Source organism: Anopheles merus, unplaced genomic scaffold, assembly GCF_017562075.2.
Source record: "Anopheles merus strain MAF unplaced genomic scaffold, AmerM5.1 LNR4000752, whole genome shotgun sequence".
In the NCBI taxonomy this organism is placed as follows: domain Eukaryota; kingdom Metazoa; phylum Arthropoda; class Insecta; order Diptera; family Culicidae; genus Anopheles; species Anopheles merus.
In genome coordinates, this window is record NW_024428332.1 from 1362 (window position 1) to 18961 (window position 17600).

The window sequence follows — 17600 nt, forward strand, 5'->3', positions numbered from 1 at the left end:
TTAAAATTCTTCACTTGTCTGTAGTGATATTTTGCTTCCATTACTTGAGTAAGTTACGTCCTACTTAGCTTTCCCTCGGCGCATCGCTCATCGCCAGCCAGTACGTTCCAGTTAAGCTTTTCTTTGCTTCCATCAGCTCAACTCCATCCCTGTCCTATATACGACGCTCGGCGCGGGACTTTTACCCATCCCGCCAGAGCTGCTGCTACATGGAATTCTACTAAGCGTGTTTTGTGTCGATTTGCTTCCATTGAACGAGAAATGAAGGGAATCTATAATTCCAACGATGCATACACTATCAAACACGGACACAGCGGAACACTGAATCTGGTGAGGGGGGGGGGGAATCCGTCCTCGAACTGTCGAAGAAGAGAATTGAAATAATTGTTTATACTATCAGTGAAATCAAACGATATTTATGCTTATTCTACGAGATATGATATCGGATTTGAGGATGCTGCTCCTTCCCGCCGTCCACCAGTATTGCGCATCGCATGTAAAATAGTTGAACGAGTCAGGAACGGGAAATTAAATTAGCTATCGATACGGTACGCCATCGAGTGCTTCTTCACAGCAGTAGCATCTACTTCGAGTACGTTCGATGTGTACGCTAAGCTAACCGCGTTCGAAAGAGTCCGCACAAAACGTCCCAAAAAGCTAGGTTCGTTCATCTCTGTACATAAAATGAATGCAATGTTGCAATGCTAAAAAACTAACATTCACTTTATGAAAAATGTTTCCTATTTCTGCCATCTCTCCGATTGCCTTTTCCGATCTCTATCCTCTCGCCATCCGCATGCATCGCTTTTCACATATCACATAATTGCTACATACTCATCTGTCTTCTGACTGCTCAACAATTTCATCTTTACACACAACCTCGCCTTCAAACTTCAAACCATCCCTTTCCATTCTCTAGTTTTCCTTCTTTCGGTCACCTTTTGTGTTAATATCATCGAATCAAGATCATTATTACTACGCACGAAACGGGCGAACACTGTTTGAACAACCAAGTCTAACCAACTACTTTCACTTATCACAATTAGATAGAGAAAAACTGCGTCCGTTCTGACTAAACACGTGAAGAAATTGCAATAGCTCCGATCGATCACATTTGTAGAGTAGTGGTGATACGGGTTAAAGGAGTAACTTGCTATACAAAATTCATATTCCTATATTACGTATGCTACAACACCATTACTATCGGTAAGAAAGTGAATGGTTGTTTGAAAAAAAAAACGGGCTCAAGAATTTCCTGTACGAACCGTATTGTCCGATGTCGTGTGTGTGTGTGTGTGGGATTTTGGTAAACCACACGGTCGCCGCTGATTATTACAACACATGCCGGTACATTAGGTAAATAGTTTGTAGCACATTCCTGTCCACATGCAACGGATTAAATATGGATTTGCTGGCTCTTTTGAAAATAGTTCTTTTTAAACGGTAAAACTTACACGCCGGCGCCTTATCTTCCCAAAATATGTGTCTCTGTGTTGGGTTACTCTTTTATGAATATATATAAAGTTGTGTTTTCTTGTTTTCGATCGTTTCTAAGCTTTTCTTCTCCCTATAACAGTGCCGGCTCCTGTGGGTCGGTTGTGTTTGGCGCTTTAAAACCCCTCTGTCAGTTCTTTTTCGTGTGTGGTTAACCGGGATTTGACAAGATGTAGTCATGTATCACTAACGTCTCACTCTCTCTCTCTCTCTCCATGGGGATGTCGCCACGTTTGAACACAAGAATTACGCACACTGCTCGGCTTGTCTTGTTGGTTCTCTGTTTAGTTTAGAAAAATATAAATATATATGTAGTTGAGTGAAGATAGAGTGGCTGTGGCTGTTCGGTATCGATCCTTTTCGTGTCCTTTGTTGGCGTCCGCGCACCAGATTCTTCAAACGTTCTGCTATCGCCCGTGATCATTGCCAGCAATGGAAGTACAACAACAGCGCATGGTTTCTCTTTTCCTACGCATTTGCTCTGCTGGTTCGGTTAAGAGAGGCTCTGCTCCTCACTCGCTTACAGCGAAAAGTATTGCAGAAACTTTGCCGGCGGCACGGGCTGTGTTTCGTTGCTGTTGCTGTTGCCCGCCTCCTGGACGCGCTGCCGAAAGTCGGGACACTGGTCGACGATGCACGGATGGCCCGCGGAAGGCCAGAACAGGCAGCGACACAGCCGACAGAACGCTAGAATTTCCGCATACTGAAGCTCCTCCCGCACACCGTACATCCTGCAAGGGGTAGAAGAGCGCATTAAGACAATGCTACCGTTAACGCGCACCACCAAGCGCCACTCACTTGCGCAAGGCGTGGTAGATCGCCTGCCAGTTGCGGTGCCGCTCCTTCGTATCCTGCAGACACATCTTCTCCAGCACCACATCGATCTGCTGCTTGGTGAAGTGGTAGTGGGACAGCTCGCGCCACACCCGCTGCTCGGAGATGAGGGCGGCCATCAGCGACCAGGCGGAGGCCGACGCTTCCAGATCCTTGTAGTCGGTGATTCGGAGTATGATCTCGCGCACACACTCCTCGGGCAGGTCGTGTAGTTTTGGACGAATGTTTGGACCGGGCTGGAAGGGCGAACCGCGAAAAGAGAACCGTTTAGCGTGCCCTATTACACACCCCTTTCCCAACCCAGCATCCTCCATACCTCCTTAATTTCAATCTGACTAGCTATATCCTGTATGCGCTGGATGGTTTGCACGTGCTCGGCCCACAGGCTCTGGCTGCCGAGCGGTTTGCCCCAGCACTTTTGGTTCTCCTGGTTCAGCAGCGCGCGCAGCTGCTGCACCAGCCCCCGCAGCACGTTAATGTTCTGCTGCGAGTCGCTCACGTACGTCGCCACCTCCTCCAGCATCTGGAGCAGCAGCCGCTGGGCACCGCCCGGAAGGCTGGTGATGCCCTTGCCGGACACGAGCAGCCGGAGCAGCGCACAGACGTAGTTAAACCGACGGCCGTCCCGTACCGAGCTGCGGAAATCGAGCCGCCGGACCGCCTCCCCGAGCCCGTTGAAGCCGGCAATCTCCCGGGTGCACTTCAGCGTGATGTGACAGTGTGGCGGTACTACTTCGTTGTCGCTAAAATGAGGGAACAATGTAAATGGTTAATTAAAGTTTGATATTTTGTAACTGCTAAACGGTCCACACTTACCCATTCTCAGTGTCGTTCTCGGTGTCACTGGTGCTGCTGCATTCCGAAATGCATCTGAAAAGTAGAGAGAGAGAGAAACAAAATGATGAAACAATCCTTCATTTAAATTGTATCACAAAAGTGCATCGCACAATTCATTACAAGCTACAGCACAACAACATCATCGATTAGTTTCACAATTCAACAATTCATCCAACGGAGTTGTGGTCAACGTATTGTGCCGGGTGGCTCTCGAACGAACAAGCTTCCAGAAAACAATGGATTGCCACAACAGAACTCACCCCATTCGGGAGGGAGGAGGTGTTCCTGTGCGGGGGTGGGGTGGATTCGCACGGAACATTGCCATTGATATCGCCGATGCGTAACGGAGGCGCATCGATTTTACACGCCTGTCTACCGGTCATCCACATCCAATCGAACGCTTTGGGCGCCACGCTACAGAGAGAGACGCAACAGTTTGCGCGAGCCACTGTATGCATGGTTGCTACGATTTGCCACGCTCTTATCACGAGAGCGTTACGGATGCGTATATTTACAGTCTTCTCCGTGTTCATCGCCAGGTTCACCTACCTTTGGCTGGAGGAGGATAGCTTTGCATCATCATCACCAACGCGAAAGGAAAGGAAAAGTGGAAGGAAAATATTTTTCTTTTTATATTTTTTCGAGCACATCGACACGATTGGATGATGTATGTGCTGGGCGGAAAAGATATCGCTGCACTCAAATTGCACGTTCACAAGTGATAGGTGATAATGAAATGGAAATTCAATCACTATCCTTCGTCGGCTGCTGGTGAAGAGCTTTCTTTTTGCTTCTTTTTTTCTACACTGCCAGCAAGCAAGTAAGGGTAATATTAATAGCAATTGAACGAAATGGAATACAGATACTACAGCGGTTGTGATAATATTATTGCTATTTTAAAGCTTTACTTAGCATTCTTGACGTAGTGAACGAGTGCTGGCCTATACAGGCTTTCGAGACTTTCATAAAACTATATAAACTCAAACTATTAAAAGCTCAAACTATTAACTCAAACTATATAAACTCAACTATATAAACTTATATTTTAAAAGCCTTTTTCAGCAACAAAATAACAATAAAAGATCGTACCAAGTCCGCGAGTTACCTAAGCAAATGATGATGAATACAGAAATCGGTCCTCACCCTTCCAGCGCCCTTCCTATCTTCCTGTGCAGATGCTCCCATAAACACCATATAATCACACACCTGGTTTTGTTGATCTACCACTATTTAGACTGCAACAAACTTGTATCGCTTGTTGTAAAGCCTTCATCATCATCATCCCCTCTCCATCTCATCGGCTTAAGATTTTCCTTATCCACAAAGAGCCTTGTAGCCACAAAGAAACATCACCGTTCGAGTCTCCATCCATCCATCGCTATGATGTCACGTCTTGCACGGTGTGGTGGAAAGTGAAATCCACCACGGGAGCAATTAAGTCCGCCCCGAAAGAAAGTAACAACCGGCCCAGAAAGGCCCCAACCCTAACTCTCGGATGTGAGGGTAATTTGTTTTTCCCCGATCTGTTTTTTTTTTTTTCTTCTTTTCTTTTTGTTATTGTGGTTGATGCTGCTGCTGGCGGGTTTTTATTTGTGTAAAGCCTTCTTGCTGATGCGTTAAGCCACCCTGAGGGGTTGAGGCTTATGGTGGTGGTGGTGGTGGTGGTAGCAGGCGTGTAACGTTAATCGCCGACCGAAATGGAGGTGGCGTCCGTCGATCACTTCGAACAAAAGTAAAAGCGTATCAAAATTACGCGTACAGATGAAGTGGTGTAAAGAAACGTTAATCGGAGCGAGTTGGAAGAAGATGAAATGCCACTTTTTTAAGGGTTTGCTTTTACTACTCGCTTAGTTGTAACTTCTCCACAGTACTTTTTGTCAGGGCTGATGATTTAACCTTCCTATTTCCGATTCTGTTGAACAGAACTGTTGACCTACTTTTATTTGACCCATATCCGGGCTCACCACGGGTTCCCTTCTAGGAGTAGTTGGGTAACGGACCACTTTACAGATATGGTGCGGCGTGTTGCCAAAATGTTCGCTATCGATATTTTGCCAAGAATTTAGTGCTGAGAGAGAAAGAGGAAAGGTACGGTATCGAGCATTTGGAGAAAGCGTGACGTTCTATAAATGCGATCCAGTGCGAACCTTGACAACTCGAAGGTCTGTAAATAAACTATCGATTACGATGTGTACCGCACATTTACTCCAATAACTCAGATCTAACTCCTCTCACGGCTTGGAATCAATTGTCAAATCATATTTCCACAACAATTTTCCTTGAACGACACGTGTTCTATGATGAACATGCCCTAACTCACTTAGTCTTATCGAACCACTGTTTTCATCTTTATCTCTTGAAGCTGGCTAACTTATCTTTAATGCAACGCGGCTTCGTTTAAAATTGATCGAGGCTTGGTGAAGAATTTATCCCCAGAATCACGTACCTTTCCATCGGGAAGGTTATATAGTGCCTGACCATTGCAAGGTTCTTGGCACACACCACCGAACCACCACCCATCGGTTGCAGGCAACGGAGAAAAAACTAACACCACACAAGTGTAAGAAGTTGGTCACGAAAATGACGACGACGCGCATCAAAGTCGGAATAGTGTTCATTGCGCTGTATCTACTGCAGCGATGTGGTGCGACTAACGTGACAACGACGACTATGGTGACGAAGAACGAAGAAGCTGTAACTTCAAGCTCCACGGATCAAACCGTTTCACCTACTGTTGAGAGTGCAAAAGGGCCAAGTGATGGTAGTGACAAACAACAGGCGTCTACTAGTGGAATAGAACCCGTGGAATATGTAGCAAATGCTTCCCCAACAACAGCGAAACAATCAATTACGGAAGATGTATCAACCATTCCCCCAAATGTGACTTCTACCGAAGTTCCATCGAGTCCGTTTCCGGTTCAGAATGAAACTAACGCACAAGAAGAATCAACGGACGAGCTAATCGCTTCCTCAAAGGTGAATTCCTCCGACTCTAATGGTGAACAAATTAGTGAAACTGACGTTGTGGCCGATGCTCCCGGTTCAATTGCAGAGGAGCAGCAGCCCGAGGAGACACTCAATCCGAACCGAACGGAAACGCAACAGGCGACAGCGGATGCGGATGAAAGCGCAACGGAAACTGCGGCCACACAACAGGAGAGCTTAACAAATTACGGTGTGCAATTAGGTGATGCAGATGTGCTTAATATTGATGAAGGTAGTCCTGAAACGAATGCAAACAATAGTGAAAATAATTCCGTACAGAACGTATCGTCAGCGTCGATTGTTAATTCTACTGATTCTGCTATCAATGGTACAGATTCGAATGTGTTGGGCTTTGATGAAGTTGAACTACTAGCGGAAGATATGACAGAGCAAGATTTTGAAAACGAAAGCAATCCAAATCCATTGGATGATGGAGAAACTAATTTGAATGCTACAGAAAAGGAAGCTGACCGGCCGGTTAAACAGGAGAGCGAATTAACATCTTCCTCAGACGATAAAGTCAATGCAACTGACGATGTAACTAATTCATCAAGTTCAGCTGTTACAAATAGTGAAGGAGAAGTTCGCGACAGTAATGATGGCGATTTTGGAAGGAATGAAAGTACCTCCAACACACCTGATAAACCGGAGAATCTGATTCCGGAATCTTCAAACTTTGGCACAAGTTATGATGAAGTAGCCCTGTTAGCTGACGATATGAATCCTGCTGATGTAAATGATACCACAACAACAACCGAAAATCCGGACACAACTAGCGAAATACCCAAATCAACATCTACACCGAGTGAACCACAGCCCTCCGAAGATGTCGTAAAAGCAGCTGCAATTGAAGGTAATTCAAAAACAGCTCCGAGTATGGAATCATTTATGCAAAAGATTGCAGAACCATTCCAGAATCTTAACCTAACTGACTTTGATGCATCCAATGGATCATCCTTATACAACTATTTTGCTAATAAAAGCCAACAGCACGTACAGAAACAACAAAACGATAACGCTACAGAAGATATCGAACAGAGTGCTGTTGCAGGAGAAAATAATTCTACTACAGAAATGTCCCAATCAAGTGACGAATTTTATGAGGTACATTTACTAGCTGATGATATCGTATTGGATGAGATCGAAAAAGAGAATGAGACCATTGCATCCTATTCATCTGACGATGATAAAGTTTTAGAGAAAGGAAAAGCTGGTGAAAATGAAGATGAAGCAGAAATTTCAGAACCAGCTGATGGATTTGAAAAGGATAAATTGCCAGCAATTGATGATGTACAAGAAAAGGAAAATGGAACTATTTCCAATTCTTCAGATGATCCTGCTTTACGCAGTAGTTTGCATACAGATGATAGTATGAAGCAATCGGACCAACTTCCTCAGGATAACTTGACGAATCCAGAACAAGATCCTTCAAACAGTGTAGCAGTGGAAGAAGCTCTTACAGGTGACACGGTTATTCCCAATAACAATGAAGAGATGAATGTTGTTCGAGATGAATCACCCGCCGTAAATGAAACAACACAAGATGATTTATCGCAACAAGGTAACAATGACAGCTTCCTGCCACCTCAAACAGAAATGGCTAAGGATACAAACATCTTAACCAATGGACGACAATGGTCGAAGAAAATGTTTACAGTTCTTCCGGGAAGCACCCTACAAATCTTATTGATTCCTGCAGCAAAAGGCGTAACTGCCGAAGAATATCCTTCTCCTACTAGTCCGCAGCCGGAACGTGGGGATAGTGAGCATAAGGAGAGCGATACGGAATTGCAAGAGGACCCTTTTAACGATTATCAACCGGAACAGACATTCATTCAACTGCTAGCCGATGACTTTGTGTTTGATGAGGCTCCCAAAGATGATGCTTATTTCCCAAGCCAAACCACCGATCTCTACGAGGAACCAGCTCAAGACAACCATCCAACGGAAGATACCAATTGGGAACATTCCTCTAGAGATTCCATTTTAACTACTACCACCTTCAAGCCTTACTTCATCCCAGAAGATGACGAACCGAAACCCCCAAGATGTCCATTTTCACCCAAAGCATTGGTCACAAGCGACCCGAGCAAGGAACATGCTCGTACAGACGACCGACATCCCGAGACCTATTTCATGCAAGAGCCGTACTTCTACGGACTGGATCCATTCTGTCTAACGCGCCACCACGTGTTCATACCTGCCCTGCCTCTCATGCTGCCCCAGTGGTGCTTCGTGCCGGACACGCCGGACTTTCTCTGTCCGCGCTACGATCTGGGCTTTCACATTGCCTTCCCGCACGAAACGCATCGCGACATGTACTACCGCTGTACCTATGGGCAGGCCGAGCTACGCAAGTGTCCTAACCTGCACGTCTGGGATGATGAGCGAAAGATCTGCACATTGGTGATGGATTTCAGCCTCTACAGCCAGATGGAGCACCAGCCACGCCACAGTCTGTACGATCCGCAGGCAGCACAGTATCACTGTCAGCAGTGTCGGCGTAACTTCCTGCTGCCACAGGACGTGGATCCGAGCGCACAGTGTTCCGATCGAATGCTGTTGGCGTGCAACACGGACGGAACGCTGACGGTGTACGAATGTCCCGGGTTTTATCATCACGATCGTCAAATTCAGCTCCGTTGGTATGCCGACTTGGAACGGTGCGATTACCCAGCGGATGGCGAAGGTCCGTGGCAGCGTCGTTGAACGGTCGTTAAGTTTTGCAGGTAGTAAGCCCGAGACACACGATAAATCACAAAAATATAGCCAAAATTACACGCACCTTATGAAATACAAGCATTTATGGCGAGCACTTTCAATAAAATGTTCCTCCAGGATGAAACCATATCATTTGTGTACTTATGTGGGACTGTTAATCGTTTGGGAGCTCGTATTGTAGCAAAACACTTCACAGAGCGATCATTGGAGTCGTCTGTTCAAAATCATAACCTTTACTGTTTCAGTTCTGCGAGTTCTGCGAGTTGTCTTTGTAAAGTGCGTCATCAAGCTTTTGCTGGGTCATGTAATAAATGTCACTAAAAGGGCGGAAAACTCATTCGGGAAGGGTGATGCACCAGCTGTGCGTGACAGTCAGCCCACTGTCCTTGCATGTGTGAAGTTAATTCGATAATTTTTGGACATTCAAATAGCGTACCAATCAGATTATCTCTCATGTATCTCAACTTTTCGATGCACCCTATCCAACATCTGACGAAGCCCGTTTGCATTACAATGCCAGCGGGGGCTCGTACACAAAAATCGATTAGTAACGCTCTCCCTCCTAGGAGCTGTTTTCTTTCCCCGAACAGAGATTCTCTGTGCCTTTCGCTCACGGAATCATTTTAGTGCGAGGTTTGTTTACTTTTGCAGCTGACTTTGCGTTTGCGTTAAAAGACAAAACCTTCGGAGACGCAAACATTCTCTTTCTCTCGCTCGTGTTATCCCTCTCTTTTATCCGCAATTTGTGCTCGCGAGATGGGTTTCTCTGCGTGTGCTAGAAGAAGCGCGTAAAGAGAAACACGATTTGCTAACCTTTCCCCGTAGCAAAAGAACGACGGCCGTTCATTAAACTCAGCTGACTGACTGTTGGTTGGCGTCAACGTTTCTTCATCCAATTGATGATGGGGAGGCGGGCGGCATTGTTGTTGCTGTTGTGTGGCTACACGCTTGTGTATTAGTAAGGTAGCTGCTCTAAAAGCGAGCAACAAAGAGAGCGCCACAGAGAAAACACAAAGTGCAATGGATTTGCACCGCACTGGAATGAAAAACACACACGTTGGAGGAGATATTATCTCCGTTCAGAACCACCTTCTTCGGTATATTGCTTTATGGAGAATTTTTCAATCGACCTACCACCTGCGGTCATAATATACCAGATAAAGTCCCCGCGCATCCTTGTCCTTGCAAGCACGATGGACGATAAAACTACCGAGATTGGAATTGAACTACGCGTTCCACTGGTTACAGAACATGGAGCATGCGTCTACAGATAAGACCAACCGACCGCTGCTTCACGCAAGCGGATACAGTTAGGTTTGCTTCAAATTATTGGTGCAGCAAGAAGCCATTATTGTATCTTTCACAACAAAACTAAATGATGTCGGAACGATTTAAAAGTAAGTTTGTTTGCTTTTTCAATTGCGCATTCAACAATTACCTAATGGCACAATGAATTGAAATTTGAGTCGCAAATTGTTGTTTGATGTGCCAATTTCATCAATTAAAAACGTTTATCAGACACAATGCGACCGATAATATTGTCTGACGGTATCTTATCACATCGAAAACAGTTGAGAACAAAAAGTAATGAATCAATAAGCTACTACCAAATGTTATTGCGCGGGTTGTTGCCTTATTTTCGAATGAAACAGAAGATAAAAATCATATCATCCCCTTCGTCACACAAACAACCTATCCGACAGCTCATACACAAAAAAAGCGTGTAAACAAGTGATACAGTCAAAAAAGTGGTAGCTATCTTTACAGTATTGCAATAAATCAGATTTTTGTACATCTTGCCGTGGCGTATTGGTTGGGTACACGTTTTCGCACCACCGTTTTATTCGACTTGGTTGCTTTTGTTTCGGTGCTCGAAACCACTTCTTCCACCCACTCGGCGCGATGAGTCATTAAAGTTAATTGGATAACGACCAGCCAAGACACTAATTATGACGCGCCGTGGCGTCGACTAAGAGCATCGACGGCAGGCATGACGAAACTTTACCTCGATTGCACCACCGTCTGGGTTCAGTTATTATTTCAATATAAAAATTGTTTTCAAAACATTGTCTCGTCTGGTGTCGAGAGAACGAGGAAAAAAACGGCTCCATATAAACCTTCCATGACGGAAAGCAACGGCTTAACCGCACACCATTATGTAATGGCAGTAGACACTGACTGGTAGAGGACGCTACAAAAAAAACCACAGTAACCGATACTTATTACTAACAGCTTATGCTTCTAGAGAGCTTACCGTTTCCGCTTGACACACTCCAGCACCTTCAGCTTCTCCCAGCCCTCGTCCGTCTTCACCCAGGAGTCTCCCGGCGAGCGCCAATCCTTGGAAATGAACGGCATCCTTTCGCGTGGTTTCTCTGGAGCACCTTTCACAAGCGACTTATGGAAAACTGCACTGCGCACAACACGCGTACCTACTAATCTCACTGGCCAGATAAGCTTTGCCACCGACACGGAGAAATGGAAACGAATCCGCCTAGCTCGTTCTTCTTGGACGGTAGCTAGCAACGGAAGTGGAAAATTTTCTTCACCGCCTGCTTTAAGCCACTACAGAGCAAAATGTCTTCCCAGAAGACACAAACCGCGCGCGCTATTTCGTGGTGTGGCAAACCCTACGCGGATGACATTAAACGTTTTCTTTTTTTTCTTTTTGCAACCCCAGTGTACCCGCCCGCTAGTAGGCCACGGAAAACAAGGAAAACACTCAACACAGACACAAACACACCGGCACTGCTGTTAATGATGCTGCAAACGTTACTTTCTCTATGCAGCCGCTACGCGGTGGATGCAATTCCCTCCAGCTTCTCCGCGTGTATCTGAAAATCTGGCAATTTGCAACGGTTTTCACTCGCGGCAGTATAATTCACTTCCTTCTTGACCGGTGGGGCACGACCTCACCGCGAGAGTGGCGGGCAGGAAAGGCAGTTTTTCGTGTCAACAAGCGCGCAATGGCCTGCACACCAGAAGCTTTCGCTTTTTCGCGTGCGCTGTTGCATGTGTAATATACGTTGCTAGCGAGGCCGCTTGTTTTACTTTACACTGACCCCGTAGTGTGCTGTTTGAATGTGCAGTTTCCTTAACGCTGGTGCATTCGCAGCTGGTTTGGTTCGGTTTGATGCACCCCTGTGATCGAGACTCGAATGACCCGCTCTCTGTGCTTTGTGTGCGGTTTTTAAGGAACTTTCATCATATTACATACTCACACACACACACACTTTGCAAAGCAGCATCAGCAATGGGCCAGCCGAATTCTGTTTGGAAAAAATAGAAGAAAGGCATGAAAAATATGTTTAAAAAAAATTGGAAATAAGTAGAACACGATTCACCACATTCCCGTACATTCCTGCGGATCGCTTGCAGAAGTTTATGTAATTATAGAGCGAGCATAAAACGGCAAACACCGTTCAAATGTCAGCCAATGACTTTAGCCGTGCCTATTTTAGAAACTTTCATCCAGTTTCGTTTCCTTTCGTGCCTTTTTCCCTCCTCCTCTGAATTGCATTCAAAAGTGCATTCCCTCGTTCTCTTTCTCCCAATCCCTTTTTCTCCCCGCACTCTCTCTGTACAAATCTGTGCTGGCGGTGTCGTTTACCTTTTTCCCCATTCGTGTGCGTACAGATGCGCTTTTTTGAATTGTAATCTATTTTGGAGCCGCAACGGCAACTCCGCGCGTGAGTCACTTTGCGTGGCTTTTCCTGCCCACTTTTTTCCCTGATCGTTCGCCGGCATCGGTTCTATTCTTGGCATCGTTTCTCACACATAGAGGAATGGCTTGAGCAAACCAGAGGAAGAAGCATTAATGCCAGTGCTGCGTCTCGAGTGCACTTGCGTGCATCTTCTTCACGCGCGCGATGCATCTCTTGTAACAGCGTACGACGGAGGGTACGCAGCACGGGAAAGAATAGGGGAGAGCCTCAGTTTACCGTTAACGATGACGGTTTTAGCGCACACTAACCCCCACGCCCCTTTTGCCCCAGGAGCACTATTATGCACGTGCACACACATTGCGCCATTGAAGTGCATATGCGCGTACACAAGGGGGGAAGAAGAGAGCGAGAGCAATAAAACAACGACGGGGAGAACGACTCCAAAACACACACCTATACACACGCACACAAACACGCGTGCGTGCGTGTGTGCCTGCTAAAAACCTGTCACAACACGCGCGAGTGTTTTTCTTTGTTACGATTTTTCCACCATCCAAGTGTGCCTCTGTGTGTGAATGCTTGTTGGTGCGTATTCTCGCTACGCGTGTACGCAATTGATTTGTTTAGTAAACAGACACAACGATGGCATTGTGGTGGCAGTTTTATGTTTTTCATGTCCAATTTCTAAATGTTGGTGATCGACGAAAAAAAAAGACAAACTTTGCACAAATCCACAACCACAATCCATCCTCCCTTTCCTTCCTCTTCTCTCCTCCATCACTCAGGACACGTAATGGCGACGTTGCGAGACGGTGGTGGTGGTGGCGTTGGTGATCCAAAATAAATCGTAATGCTGCTATTAGTGCTCCCCGTGGAAAAAGCGATTTGCGTCGTCGTTTCAATCGGATTTAGATGCTTCTTTTTTGTTTTACTGTTGCTGATGGCGCTGCTCTACGGCTGTACCGTGTGTGTGTGTGTGTCTGTGTACGTGTGTCACAAGTTCAATAGTACGCGACGCGAGCAGGAAGAAAATTGCGATGCTTGACGAACACTTCACCCCATACAAACGGGCGTTCAAACAAACAAACGAACAAAAAACCTTTCACTATTTGAGAAGCGGGGGTTTGATTCTGATTCGTTTCTCCCCACACACACGATTCTTTGCAATCAAAACCACCCAAAATGAAGCACTTTCGTCACACTACACAGCACACTTTTCTAGCAAAACTCAAGTCCACTATTTTCTTACCCGAAATGCGTTAATTGAAGTGGAGTTTCGCGGACATTCGCCTACGGTACGGTTCCGATGCGTCCAAGAGGAGCTGTGTACGTTTTCTGGTCCTCTCTGTCGTCAGCGCACGGGCTTCGACCGAGCTCTGTGTACGACGGGGTCTCCCCTCTCTCGCTCTTTTTCTAAGCAAACTCGTTGTTGTTGTCTCTCGCTCTCTTTCTCGCTCTAACGTGTTCACTGAGTCAATGCCTTCATTCTTCGTCCAGCTCTGATGGTCTATTTCTTTTGCATAGTTGTTTTCGACTACTATTTAATTTTCCAGTAGTTTCTTACATTGAAAACCTACACCAAAACCTTGTAGCATAGGCCCATCAAAACTGTTTAAAAATTGCACAATTTAAATTGCGCTACACTGCACAATAGCGACTTCCAGAGAGAAAAAGAGCGGAAGAAAGAAAGAGAGAGAGAGACTACCAGCGAGAGAAAACACACATGCAGGTAAGTTTGTTGTTCCTCTTGCACCAACACACGCGTTTGCTGAACCAGGAAATAGATAAAATTCTTTTTTTCCCATTCTAAACCATGTATTTTCTTCACCAAAAGATTCTGCTGGTTAGTTTGTCCTTTTAATTAGAAATTTGGTGTATTAAAATAACTGCCAATGAGCTAAGCTTCTATTTCTTACCGTCAATGTGCTCCTCGCGTTAGCAATATGGAAAACAAAACAAAATCAGCTGTAGCCAATGTGAAAGAGAGCTGATCGTGTGGTAGTGTGCGTGCAGTCGCCATTGGAGCTGTGTTTGGGATAGACAGTGACCGTCGAAATATGTTACACCATGTAAGATTTACTGCAAATTTTAAATATACAACAGAAATTGATTCTACTTTTAATTTGCATTTATGCTGCAATTTGCAATGATTTATGCTGAGAAATATGCTTGAATAATATTCTTTTTTATAACACCACAAAACAGCACACCATGTTTGTTTGAATTCCACGATTGTTTTGCTGTCTTCGTACGGTCGCGTGGATGACGTCTGTATGATTTTGTATGATTATACATTTTGAAACATTCTTTGAACAAAAACAAAAACAATTCCTTTTCTAACGATTCAATGTACAAAAAACATGCAAATTCGTATTTTTACATAGCATTTTTGCAATCAAAAAGACTAAATTCTTTGTTATATCATCATCGCCAATTTGACAGCTACTCTTCCATGCTTGCCCAACACGCTAGACAGCCAGACCTTCGCATACACACTCGCACACAAACTCCGTTCAATGTGCCAGCCAGCAGAAGGATTGTGATTTTTCGTTGTGAAATAACAAACACTCCCTGCAGTGCAGCAGCAGCTTACCGCCCCAGCCACAGAAAATGTCCGCCAGCGAGGGTCCGTCGAAGGTTGAGTTCAAATCGAGGAATCGGGCCGCAAGCTGAAAAAGGCGGAGGTCGACTTTATGCGCCTGATCGAGCAGCAGAACCTGCAGCGTGTCCAGAAGTTGCAGCGCCAGCGACGCAATAACAAACTGACCGGCATCGCGCTCGGCGGCACCGTGCTCGGCATCTACCTCTACTCGATGCTGTCGGTGAAGCAGGAGAAATTCCTGGACGATTTCGAGGAACCGGTCAAGCTAGAGGTGGAAAACAAGGCGCTGTAAGAGCGGGGTAAGTGTGGATGTTTACATCACGGAAGAACGAACCAAACCGCTTACGTCAGTGTTTTTCCTCTTTCTCAGAAACCCACTTTATTACATATACTTTCGTTCGCGTTACTAGTTTGTAAGAGCCTCCGCAGTAGAACACGCACACACAAGATGTCCGCTTCGACGAAAATATCGAAAGCCCTAACCTCAACCGGCATCCGGCTGCCACCGTTGCCCACCATCCGCGATCTGGTCAAGCTGTACCAGCTGCGTGCCATCAAGCAGCTGTCCCAGAACTTCCTGATGGACGAGCGGCTCACCGACAAGATCGTGCGGGCCGCCGGTAACATACGCGACCATTACGTGCTCGAGGTTGGTCCGGGACCGGGCGGCATCACCCGCTCCATCATCCGGCAGAACCCCCGGCATCTGGTGGTGGTGGAGAAGGACCGTCGCTTCATGCCCACGATGGAGATGCTGGCCGAGGTGGCGCAACCGTTCATGCGCATGGATATCGTGCAGGGCGACATACTGGACTACCGGGTGGAGGATGCTTTTCCCGACTGCACACCGCACGACTGGATGGACAGGAAGCGGGCACCGGTACATCTGATCGGCAATCTGCCCTTTGCCATCTCGACGCGGCTGCTCATTAACTGGCTGCGTGATATGAGTCTGCGGACGGGCGCTTGGTCGTACGGACGGGCCAGCCTTACGCTGACGTTTCAGAAGGAGGTCGCCGAGCGGATCGTCGCCCCGATACTGTCCGATCAGCGCTGCCGTCTGTCGGTGATGAATCAAATCTGGAGCACGCCGGAGCTACGCTTCATGATCTCGGGCCGTGCGTTCGTGCCGAAGCCGGAGGTGGACGGACGGCGTCGTGACGATTGTACCGCTTCAAACCCCCCTCACGCAGGTCCACTTCGACACGGTGGAAAAGGTGGTTAGGCATATTTTTCCATGCGGCAAAAGTATTGCCGTCGCGGTGTCGCCAACCTCTACCCGCCGGCAGTGCGCGAAGAGCTGACGGAGCAGACGTTCAAGCGGGCAGATGTGGATCCGCTGGCACGATCGTTTCAGCTTTCCGTTGCGGAGTGTTTGCGCATTGTCGAGGCGTACGATGGGTTGGTGCGGGAGCGTCCAGAAATTGCCGCGTACGATTATCGAGCGCCAAAGGTTAAGGGTGCTGCCGTTGAGGGTGATGGGCAGGGGGAGAGTGAAACGGACCGATGATGAACCGATGGTGCTGTGGGACATTGTTTGTGAATAGTAATAAAAATGCTTAGTTATCACGAAGAAGATAGTGTAAGAATGCGTTCGCTAATGATGACCAAAAGGCATATTAGCAAATCTTTAATAGCTTAAGATTGACAGTAAAAGCTGAGCAAGGGATTTCAGCGTAAAAACTACGTCCATCAAATGCTTCATTTTTTTAAAATTCCAACAGTTTAAGTAATCCATAGCAACAAGACGTTTTTATCCAACCGGCGCCTTTCAGTGTGAATAATCACCATCACACATTACAATTTGCACAACGATGTGAGTGACTGTTCCGGCCAACCGTCAACAAAAGTGCACTGAAAATCATATTGATATGAATTGGCGTGCCATTTTTTTTGTCCTTTTCCTACCAAAACCTCTCCGAAAAAAAGGCTTAAGGAGGGAAAAGGCCGTGCACGTTGCTAAGCGCAGGCTTTCGGGCGGGAACTCGGCACACGTGAACAACCACATCACACTGCCGCGAGATATGCTGCTGGGCACCGATTTGTCAGAATTTGCGTATCGTGTATATTAACATAAATCGATGCTCGTTTGTTTGCATGTGGCGCGTTATGATTTAGTGGCTGTCGTGGAGCGCGATAACGAGGAACGCGGCACTGATTTGCAATGCAATGTGAATCCCGGATGTCATGGGTGTGATAAGACGGAAGTGTGGTTCAAGCTGTGGAAAGTTTGAGTTGGCAACACTTATTTCCACTGCTTGGAATCGCTAGGGAACGGTTAATTAAATTCAAAACTGTTGCCTTTTGTTCTTTGTTTGCTCGTAACTTTTAAGGGGTCAAGTGTATTTCTTTCCACTAAAATTTAATCAGTTTGATACAAGCGTCCAAGCCGTAAGGTGACGATAGTTGTAACCAACTTCCGGAAACTATCAACCTAAGTACGAAGCGTACGAAGCTAACGC

At 46.2% G+C, this 17600-nt stretch overlaps 3 protein-coding genes across 3 annotated transcripts; 2 read left to right on the forward strand and 1 right to left on the reverse strand.

Annotated features, from left to right (window-relative positions):
- Positions 1-1135: 1135 nt before the first annotated feature.
- LOC121602992 (F-box only protein 25-like) lies at positions 1136-13896 on the reverse strand. Its single transcript, XM_041931738.1, has 6 exons — positions 13786-13896; positions 11126-12140; positions 3145-3198; positions 2645-3071; positions 2293-2564; positions 1136-2225 (listed from the first exon to the last, which is right to left on the reverse strand). Exons 2-6 carry the CDS (start codon positions 11227-11229, stop codon positions 2015-2017), a joined length of 1068 nt encoding a protein of 355 aa, XP_041787672.1. The 5' UTR covers positions 11230-12140; positions 13786-13896; the 3' UTR covers positions 1136-2014.
- LOC121602993 (cytochrome c oxidase assembly factor 3, mitochondrial-like) lies at positions 13330-15430 on the forward strand. The gene is made up of 2 exons (XM_041931740.1): positions 13330-13366; positions 15180-15430. The coding sequence occupies exons 1-2, from the start codon at positions 13330-13332 to the stop codon at positions 15428-15430; spliced, it is 288 nt and encodes a 95-aa protein (XP_041787674.1).
- Positions 15431-15582: 152 nt separating this feature from the next.
- On the forward strand, positions 15583-16711 carry LOC121602994 (dimethyladenosine transferase 1, mitochondrial-like). The gene is given in 3 exon segments (XM_041931741.1): positions 15583-16285; positions 16287-16365; positions 16368-16711. Coding segments are annotated over 3 exon segments (1059 nt in total). The 5' UTR covers positions 15583-15586; the 3' UTR covers positions 16649-16711.
- The last annotated feature ends 889 nt before the right edge of the window (positions 16712-17600 follow it).

Excerpts from the sequence above, each read along its gene's own strand:
- LOC121602993 (XM_041931740.1), top strand. The coding sequence starts at position 13,330 with ATGGCGACGTTGCGAGACGGTGGTGGTGGTGGCGTTG. Across the intron at positions 13,367-15,179 it reads CGGTGGTGGTGGTGGCGTTG|TTCAAATCGAGGAATCGGGC; the intron begins GTGATCCAAAAT and ends TCGAAGGTTGAG.
- LOC121602992 (XM_041931738.1), bottom strand. The coding sequence starts at position 11,229 with ATGCCGTTCATTTCCAAGGATTGGCGCTCGCCGGGAGACTCCTGGGTG. Across the intron at positions 3,199-11,125 it reads GAGTGTGTCAAGCGGAAACG|ATGCATTTCGGAATGCAGCA; the intron begins GTAAGCTCTCTA and ends TCTACTTTTCAG. Across the intron at positions 2,226-2,292 it reads ATCTACCACGCCTTGCGCAA|GATGTACGGTGTGCGGGAGG; the intron begins GTGAGTGGCGCT and ends TACCCCTTGCAG.